The sequence below is a fragment of the Alligator sinensis genome, unplaced genomic scaffold (genome assembly GCF_000455745.1).
Source record: "Alligator sinensis unplaced genomic scaffold, ASM45574v1 scaffold24_1, whole genome shotgun sequence".
NCBI classification, from domain to species: domain Eukaryota; kingdom Metazoa; phylum Chordata; order Crocodylia; family Alligatoridae; genus Alligator; species Alligator sinensis.
The window spans coordinates 788,661-799,100 of record NW_005842609.1 but is presented as its reverse complement, the minus strand read 5'-3'; the positions used below and the strand labels follow the sequence as shown (position 1 = coordinate 799,100).

The 10,440-nt window shown below is 44.9% G+C and overlaps 1 protein-coding gene across 1 annotated transcript in view; it reads right to left on the bottom strand.

Moving 5' to 3' along the window:
* The window catches only part of ME2 (malic enzyme 2), a 48,467-nt gene extending 38,033 nt beyond the window's left edge, over nucleotides 1–10,434 (bottom strand). The window contains exons 1-2 of the mRNA XM_006033140.2: nucleotides 10,379–10,434; nucleotides 2,798–2,919 (exon numbers count right to left, since the gene is read on the bottom strand). Coding sequence (XP_006033202.1) covers nucleotides 2,798–2,905 — 108 coding nt within the window. The 5' untranslated portion in view covers nucleotides 2,906–2,919; nucleotides 10,379–10,434. The remainder of the gene's footprint in view (nucleotides 1–2,797; nucleotides 2,920–10,378) is intronic.
* Between the last annotated feature and the right edge of the window lie 6 nt (nucleotides 10,435–10,440).

Here is a 10,440-nt window from a genome sequence, read left to right as displayed (position 1 = left end):
AGGGTCAGGACTGAGAGATTGGAGAGAGAGTGGCGCTCCTGTGAGAAATGTGCCCCCACCGGTAATTGGGTGTTTCTGTCTTTGATGGATTTCCGGTGTGCATTCATTCTGGTGCGCAGTTGTTGTCTGGTCTCTCCTACATATCTTCCATCAGGGCATTTGGTGCATTGGATGAGGTATACTACATTCCTGGAGGTGCAGCTGTATGATCCTGGGATGCTGATGGCTCTGTTGTGGGGTGTAGTAATAGTGGGGGTGGTGGAGATGTGGGGGCAGGTTTTGCATTTCTTGTCATGGCACGGTCTGGATCCTTTTGGTGTGTTCTGGGGTTGAGGAAGTTTGCTTCTGGTGATGAGGTTGGCGAGGTTCGGTGCTTGTCTGAAGGCTAGGATGGGTGGCTCTGGGAAGATCTTTTTAAGAATAGGGTCTTTTTCTAATATGGGTTGCAATTTTTTGAGGATTTTCCGTACAGGTTCAAGGGATGGGTGATAGGTCATAACCAGCGGTGTGCGATTTGTGGGTGTTTTTCTTCTGTACTGCAGCAGTTCTTCACGTGGTATCCCAGAAGCAAACTTCCTCAACCCCAGAACACACCAAAAGGATCCAGACCGTGCCAGGACAAGAAATGCAAAACCTGCCCCCACATCTCCACCACCCCCACTATTACTACACCCCACAACAGAGCCATCAGCATCCCAGGATCTTACAGCTGCACCTCCAGGAATGTAGTATACCTCATCCAATGCACCAAATGCCCTGATGGAAAATATGTAGGAGAGACCAGACAACAACTGCGCACCAGAATGAATGCACACCGGAAATCCATCAAAGACAGAAACACCCAATTACCGGTGGGGGCACATTTCTCACAGGAGGGCCACTCTCTCTCCAATCTCTCAGTCCTGATCCTCAAGGGAAACTTACACAACACATCCCAGAGACGAGCCTATGAACTCCATTTCATCAACCTGCTGGATACTAGAGATCAGGGACTAAACATAGACATTGGATTTTTGACACATTATAATCTGCCTGGCAACTGACTCCCCCGCCCAGCCCAGCCCCTGGCTTCTTCATTTTTCATTCCATCCAGGAACAGCACACACCGACTGCTGCAGCTTCCTGAGCCTGACGAAGGGTTTTTGAACCCGAAAGCTTGCTTAATAACTATTCTCCAACCATTTGGGTTGGTCTAATAAAAGATATCAAATTCACCCAAGGAACCTTGTCTGCCAGAAAATTAATGCATTGTGTGCTCCTGCGCCAAAAAGCAGCGGGCCTCAGAAAAACATTAGAAGCTACAAACAAAATGGGTGAGGGAAGCAAACAGGGAGCTATTGTTTTTCTTTCTGACCACTGCTGCATAACCAGCACTTGGAAAAAAAGCTTGTAAGTCTTGGAATCATTTCCACTGCTCTCCTAAAAGTGTCTATAGTTCTAAGAAGGCTTGAAATACCAGAGCTTGATAAATCATGTAAATTCAGGAACTCCATGTTTCTTTGCTCCTTACTCCCACCCAGCTCCACTCCCACTTCAATGCTTAGCGGATTTTGGCACTCTCTAACTCGCTGAGCACTAGCGTTATCTCTACAGGATTTAAATAGCATCCACCTCTGTATTATCTGAGCCCCTTATCCAATTACCAGGAAGTGGTCTGAATACAGACATAAGTTTTATCCCTCCCTCTCTGGGTAGTTTGCAATCATTCTTTTTATTCTTCCATTCTTGTTCTTCCCTCTAGTTCTCGGAAAGGGCAGAGAAGCAGTTTCCATCCTCTTCAGCACTGTCTTGCGCTACACAAACTCACAATGCATCACAATGGTATGGTTTGGTCCCTGTCGGGAGGCCACTGACAGCTTTGAAGATCAAGACCAAGACTTAAGAGTATGGACAAAAGCATTTTTTAGACATATTGGTGGCGTGTACACATTCATTAATGCATTTTTGCTACTTTGCATTAAATTTAGTACCTCCAATGTGAGGTACTAACTAAATGCGCATTAAACTGCCCTAAATGAGGGTAGTGAAAGTGCATGCTTTTTTAGTGATGCATTAGGTGCAGCAGCCTAATTTTCCTGTGCATTAACACATTAGCACAGTTTTTGCTATTCTGTTCTAATGCACAGTAAAATGGTGTACTGCACATTAAAGTGCATGTGTTGACACACTCACTGAAAAGGGAGGGGAGATAGTGTTCAGGACCATCAGCTGCTACAATTTGTTATAGCTACATGATCCCATAGTGACCCAACTAAGCTAAATCACCCAAACTGTGGCCCTGAATGGAGCAGGGTTAAAGTCAGAGCGGTTTCACTATACTAGGATCACTACAAAATCATACTTTGATAGCATTACAGTGGTCACACCCTTAGAATTAGAGGTGAACACTTTTCACCACTCCACAGTGGATTCAAAACTGCTCCTATTGTATAAAAATACTGATCCCAAAATAATGGCTGCCAACTGCAGTTTAAGCCAACAAAGCAAGATGGTAACCAAAAAGAAGTAATTTTTAATGAACTTGTATTAAACTTTATTTAAGTAATGTTTCATGTCCCTGGAAATCAGGGACTTGCAGACCGACAACAGCAGAAAGCAGTTGTTGCCAGCCCTAATAATTTTGTTCCCAAGACATCACACTTTAAAATCCCTGCTGAATCCTCAGTCACCCATATCTTTCTTTTGACACTGAACATAACTCCTGAGCTCAGATCAGTATGATTTTCAACCCCAGATCAAAGTCCACAGGACTGTTACTAGCTGGAGATAAGATGTTTCATAAATGCAAATTACTAACCTTGTTCGTTCTTGGGTTTAACATGAGTGGCTTGCCTTTTTCCTTTGTGTGCACCCTGCGGCAGGCCAGCACACAGGGAGTGGCCACTGTTCTTAATCGGGACAGCATTTCTAATATTTCACCTGCAAAGGGGAAAAGAAAAAAAAATCCAAAGTAAAAAGCACTCCAAAGACATTTCTGGGCCTTCCATCGGGGAATGAACACATTGATCAGTGCTTGGCTGAGAAGGCCTACACCTGTAACCCACAGTGCCTTGGGGCAGCCAAGAAGATAAAAGGAGAAGAGGAGTGTGAACAAAACATGCAAGGAAACTGGTACACACAGGAGCTTGAATTCACTCGGTATTTTCCATGAATTATCTCATAATCACACTGTATGCTTAGAACAGAAAACAGCAGTTGGCAAAGCACTGACCTTTATGGTGACCAGTGTGCCAGGCACCAGCACAAACATCAGGGAGAAGGAAATGATGTGGGGATGGAGCAGGAAAAGAAAATTTGGGCTAAATTTCAGAGAAATTTCCTGCATATTAAATCTATCCGCCCTTATCAGTAGGCACGTTCAAAGCTAAGCCCTGTCCTAAGGAGGTATCATTTACTATGTTTGCATATCACCTGCCACAACGAGGCAGCAACCTTGTTGGTTACTGCTATTCTCATGGCGATGTTTAATGATAATAGCAACAGCCAGAGACTCCAAACAGGCTCCTGGCCGGAGGAGCTTAGAGCAAAGAAAGACAAGATGAAGAGTGCAGTCGATTATCAACCCCATCGTGCAGCACTGGGCTCGCAAATAGCCAGCAGAAATCTGTTATACGTTTATACTTCGAGTCTCCACTGCATCAGACAGACCTTCCCAGTCAAACAGAGCAAGGTTAGAGTTAACATGAACCATCAGCCTGAAGACACATGTCTAGGAACAGGATTTAAGCTAGGAACAGGATACCCACAAGCCCAAAACTGAATAACAGGTTGTAAAAGAGGCCTTTAGCTGGCAATTACCAGTGCTCCACAATTTTCAGACTTACCTATACATTTCAATCCTAAACAATTTCAGTGCAAGCCCCTTTTAAATACTGAAATGCTAGGTTACAGAATTGGGACTTTTTAAAATTACTTACAAATGGACCTCCAAAATGATATTAGGAAGCACGCTACATTATTTAATGTTTGCAGCAGTGATTATAATGTCTTTTAACTTACTCAATAAGCTATTAAAATACAACATAATGAAAAGGTTGTATCAAAAATTACAGTTAAGGGTCAACAATTTTTCTTTAAAAACTTTCAGAAGTGCCCAACAAAATGCTGGAATTTATTATTCTCTTGGCAGCTGAATGCCCATTCTACCTAGATGTTGTCAATGCATGAAACCAAAAATGACCTGACAGCAATGGATTGCTCATTGGTAGACTCTGAGGATGGCTTCAAACCTATCATTAATTAAGTTCTTAAACAATTACCTAAAATTAGACCAAATGCTGTATCTCTAACTGAATTTAAAATAACCTCCATGCAATTAATGAGCATCTGTGAACCAAAAAAACTCCCTTCCTGCTCAAATCCCTCCTTTGGTGTAGGAGATATGATTCTAGGTAATGAGCATACTACATAAAATCAGAAGATGCTTCTTTTTTTGGTCCTGAACTCTCCTTCTCCCAGGTCTACTACTAGTTCATTTCTGCTTCATCCTTTCTCTCTGCCTTCACCTGAATTACACACAGTCACACCAGTTCATTTCCTCCTGATAAGCCCACCTTGAACTGAAATGTAGATCCAAAGCCTAAATGTTGCCCTTGGATAAGTGCATAGAAAGCTCTCATTGGGTTCATCTACACATGCGCTTTACTGTGGAGTTAATTAATTAGCTCCGCAGTAAAGCATCACAGTCTACACATGCACCAGTATTAGGGTGTAGTAAATTGATTAACTCTGCCATAGGATAGTACTATCAGGAACAGTATTATCCTATGGCAGAGTAATTTAGTACACAGAAAAACGCATGTAAACAGTGACAGGGGCTGGCTGGGGCACGAGGGTGCTAAAGTGCGAGGGTTGCCTGCCACCTAGCCCCGCACTTTAGCACACTTGTGCCCCAGCCAGCCCCTCCACTGCCCAATGCCACCACCCAGAGCCCAGAGCTGACCCCCTGGGTCCCCTGCCAGCCCCGGGCTGCTCTGCCCCAGCTCCAAGTGCTGCTGTCCTGGGCGCACATGTAGATGCTATACTTAGGAGCAGTTGACTCCGGCCTGAACTACACAGGAGTTTATTGCTCTGCCTTTAACTGCACGTGTAAATGCACCCAGTGAGAATGACAGACACACCCAGGGGTGCAATTTAACCTTAACTTTTAAGAACCTAAACAAAGGCTGCAACTATTTATTTGGTGCCATCTGCACACTTGATGCCACATCGAAGACATTTGTTTTTCACAAAAGAACTGTGTAAGGCCTGATTCTGAACCCTCTATGGTAGTGTTTCCCAAACTTGTTCTCCACATGACCCATTTATGGCCCCATTTCCTCAGCATGGCCCCTCACTCCCAACCCACAGCCCTCCACCCCCGCGATCCTATCCACTGACGTTGAAACCCCATTTGGAGTTGCAACCTACCGTTTGGGAACTGCTGCTCTAAGGGCAGACCTCCGATTTGAATCAACTACAGAATCAAGGCCTCTATAAAATATGCATGCTCAGCTGAAGGACAATCGTAAGTGGTCCAAAGTATCGCAAAAGCATTTGCAGGTGGGTGCTGGGAAGTTTTGTAGCAGTAAAATGTGTTTTTTAAGAAACAGGTTCTGGCTTGAGAGGGTAATGATTGGGTATGCAGGGCAAGCGGCACCATTTCAGTAGAGAGACCAATGTAGAAAAGAGAAGAAAGCAGAGCTAGATGGAAATCAGACCTGCTGTGTAACAGAACTGGAGTTGTACAATGTCTTAACAGAACGAAAGAGAAAACAGAAAGGAACTAAAAGAGGAACGAGAAACAGCCTGTCTAGAATGTGTCAGCAGCAACAGAGTGACACTTCTACTTCCAATAACTTGATGATCATAAGCAAGAGCCCCGAACAAGACTCCAGTATGCAGTCAGGCATAGTACTTTTTTACCTATTATTGCTCTCATTGTGTATCACTAACAGAGGCTGAATTCCTGCGCATACTGCATGCCTGGTTTCTGCAGCAGAGAAGCTTATCAGGAGCAACTGGCCAGTTCAAATTAATTACTAGCACTGAACAAGTGCACTTATCTAGAAGCAAATGTTTCCATTAATGCAATTCTGAATTTGTTAAGTTTCAAAGGCTACATTTAGGAGGAAAGACTCATTTTACTTTTTTACAGTCCCAAGGGAATCATGTAGCTCACAAAGTCAATTAAAGCAAGGTCTATTTGCAGCTGTCCAGGTCATGGATTATGGCTTTAATACTTAGGAATATTTCTCAGTGGGACTGCAATTCATGTTTTGCAGGTGTTCCTGGGTTTAAATGACAACTGAGCCTAACAACAGTAATGCAAGTATTTCGCTCTATGCAAGTGATACTTTATACTCAAACAATATTGTCAAATATATCGCTAGAAGATGTTTTGTGAATCTGTACAATCCTGAACATGGCACAGATGCAGGACATCTCTCTTTCTCTCCCTTTTAAAATTAAATAAGGATGCTTGGGAAAATTAAGACACAAAGTAGACATGGACTTAGTAGCTGACTTCTTCATTTTTGTGGAGACAAAGCAGGTGAAACTTATGGCAGAGCGTAGGGTCCAGGTATGAATGCATTTCCCATCAGCGTTCTACTTAAAAAAATAAAATAAAAGCTTCTATTGACCTACTTCCTTCCATCATTATCTCACTTGGAGAAAAGTGCTTTTGTTGAGTGCGTGACATTAGGTATTTTCCATTTGATTTATAGGTAGCCTTAAAGTATGTGTAAGTATGTGTACAAAGAGAAGGAGCCCAGAGTTAAATTATGGAAGTTGTATTCTGGATCACAGTCCACAGGGCACCACTGAGTCACTGACTGTGAGTTATACATTTCAATTTGTGCACCTCAGTTTTCTTGTTTTCAGTATGGGCATAATAACATTTTGGTATTTCTCAGAGGTATCACAAGGCTCAACACTGATGTTTGTAAAGTGCACTGAGATTTCCAGATTAAAAAGGCACTGCAGAATTGAAAGGTATGTCAAACTGCGACTCAGAAGCTTAAACCGAAGTGGTAGTTAAGGCATTTGAAAGAAAGATGTTTTTAGACATCTCTTTTCTTTACCACAGCACGGTGCAATCAAAGCAACGCTGAGCTTCAAATCAAGAAGAAAACTTAAACCTAAATGTACTTAGACGGAGACTGTCCCTCTGACCTCTGAGGCATTTAACCTCTGGTTATTTAAAAAAGAATTACAGGCCAGCATTAAATAAAATTTCACACCTTTCTTCACTTAATTTGCTTTAACACATAAAATAAAGTTCTCACAATCCAACAAGAAAGTTGCGCTAGATCATTAAGCCTGGCGATACCATGCAAGGCTTGCCAAAGCTCTTATCTCACCGTGCAATGTGAAAAAGTTCTCTGACCTGACTCTGTCCTTAACGTGCTGCTCTTGTCAGGTGCTGTCTTTATTGATAACTGTATACTATGGAAGGTGCCGTACTATTTTGAACCCCAAGCCTATATATAAGGTTAAGTCTGTGAATGAGTCTTTATCACCATGGGTAATTCCATTGACTTGAACAGGAAGGCTCAAGATAGGCAAGTTAAGAGCATACACGTATGCAAGGTCAGAGCCCTCGCCTGCAGGATCCTGATAAAGGCCGTCGATGTTACGCTGCGAGAGAGGCTCCGATTAAATATGCAGAGAGCCGTAACCCACAGGAACCAGCATAGCTATACTTCAGAGTGACAGAAAGATGGACAGATAGAGACTACATGCGCACATATTCCAAAACCAAGCATAGTCTTCTGCTTTGTCATGAGAGCCCCCTGCACTCCAGCAGCAGGGCTTTTTTGGAAACACCTGACCAGAGCAGTGGAAGAACAAGGGCAGTGGATCGATGGGCCTTCCCCTACTTATTGCAGTAGCAACTCTCAAGAACGCAGAACAGCACCTGGATACTTGAGCTACAGCCTACATCAAGAGGTAGCTTAAGTGGAAGTACCACAGGGACAATACAAAGCATAAGCGTGGCTGTCACTCGAGTCCAGTTCTAGCGTACTAGGCAGGGCAGTCATACTGGTGGTCCAGTGGTCACATGCAGCTCACGAAGAGTTGATGTGCAGCCCCCATCTCCCTGGTTGTTGCAGCTGGGTTCTCTACCCCACTATCCATCGGCTCCTGCCCCACAGAGTGGGGTGGCGCAGCCCACAGCACCGGGGGAGCCCGCAGCATGGTGCAGCAGTGTTGGGGGATGGATGCCCACGTGTGTGGTACAGGGTGAGGTGCAGCATGGGAGCCCATGGCTGTCATTCGTGTGGCCCCTGCTGGTGCAGCCTCCACGCCATGCGACGCCCAGCCACTTAGCAGCTGGACCGCCCTGTACTACACAGCCAAAAAGAGGCTCCTTCCCAAACCAGCACATCCTGGAAATCACAAAAACACAGAAGCAGATATGGCATCCAGGTTGTAGCCATATTGGTCTAGAAGCAAAAAGGAATCGGGACTCGTGGTAGAGGTGATATCTTTTATTGGACCAACTAGATTTCTGGAAAAAAAAAATTCTTTAATTGCAAGCTTTCAGGCACAAACACCCTTCTTCAGGCATAGGAGGAAAAGACTGTAAAATTTCTACCCAGGAGAAAAACCTAGTTGGTCTAATAAAAGTATCACCTCTACCACGAGTCCTGATTCCAGAAGTAGATAAGCAACAGTTGTGAAGAGTTTCTTGCACCATTACTGCTGAAACAGCAACTGTTATTAGTTGTAATCAGAACAACCAACAAGCTTTCACAAAACCGTAACGTCCTATTACATGCATTGACACTTTTTTTTCTTCCTTCTGGTGTCTCATCATATTCTCAGTTTATATGCGAAAAGCTTGTTCTGTCTGGTCCCACCCAGATAACACACGTAAACGTATGATATTACTAATGGGTGTTACTGCCAGAGCGTAATGAGTTTATCAGGCATGGGTCCTTTTCTTAACATACACATGAAGTTCAATGTACGTCTGTACTACAATTTAAAAAAAAGACCGCAGTAAGGTAGCGAATGTCTCATTACCAGTTTCAGACTCAGTTCAACTTTTATGCTTATTGCATATGCAATAAATCCCAGCTCTTCACTGTGGGTATTGAAGACCTGGGCCTCACAAACGCATGACAGCTCTTTGGCAATACGCACATGCACATAAGATCAAACGGTCAGTAATTCCAGGGCAAGCATATTCTGAAGCAGAATTTTTTTATCATAGCTTCATCCATACATTTTACATTGCCAGGTTCTCTTGAGAATGGGTTAATGCTATTATTCAACTGCATCAGTTTTATTCAGAGAAAAGCACAACCGTTTGATGTACGAGCTTTTAATTGTACAGTATAACGAGACAAAGATGAAATCAGGTAAGAACAGAACAGCATCATTTCAAACGCTAACTACCGGTATTTCTTTTCCCAGGTGAAACCATGGAGAAGGGAAGCTCACGCTACACATGACAAGCCGAACGCGTCTCACTCATGTGCCGTGTCAACACCGCCACTGATTTTGAACTTGTGCTTTCACAACTTTACGGCTCTGCCATAAAAACTGGCGCTACCGATTCAAAGTTGCTACAACCGTCGGGGCTTGAGAAGACGCATAAGTAGCCAACTCCCGAATTTTACCAGCCTGACGTCTTTCCCCCCTGCCTAACTTTATTTTTATCGGTGACATTTTGCAAATACTTATTCTGTAACTGGTGTTATTTGTTTCGGGGATGGAGGGGGAGCAGAACAACGAACTCATACTCAAACCACGGTACTAGGAAAATAATATGTAATGTATCTCGTTTCCTTTTTTTTTTAAAAACACTTAACTTAGGGACTCTCCACGGTCCCTACCTGTCTGAACAGCGCGCTCCGCATCACCGGGCAGCGACAGGTGCGGCAGAGCGCAGGCAGCTCCCGTTACCCAGGCTCCCGGTTGCATTTTGCGCGGCAGCGTTTGTGTAGGAAGGGGAAAGAACAAAACCCCACGAGCAGCGCAACCGGGGAGGCGAATCACTGCGGTGCCATGTCACAGGAGAGGCACTTCGGTCCGCGGAGGCGTTTTGTGCGGCGGGGGAGAGGGTCACGCCTGAGCGGGGAGGGTTTGCAGCAGCGGGAGACCAAGGCCCTGGAGGGTGCATCGCCCACCTGGGCGCGCCAGGCCTGCGGGGCGGCAGGGCGGGAGGGGGCAATACTGCCCGGTGTCTGAGGATGGAGCGGGCAGGGGAAGGGGGTCGTTCAAGCTGGGTGGAGGCTACCAGCAGCTCAAGCTGGCAGGTGAATCCTAACCCTGGGCAGGGAAACCCACCGCCCAGCACACCCGGCTGCAGAGGAGGAAACGAGCAAGGCAACAAAGGAGGAAGCCCCCGCAGGGCCTCGGCAGGCAGGCAGGGAGGGCCGCTCACCTTCACACAGCGCCGCAACAGCCTGGGACCCGCGGACCTGCCCTCTGCTCCGCCGCACACCC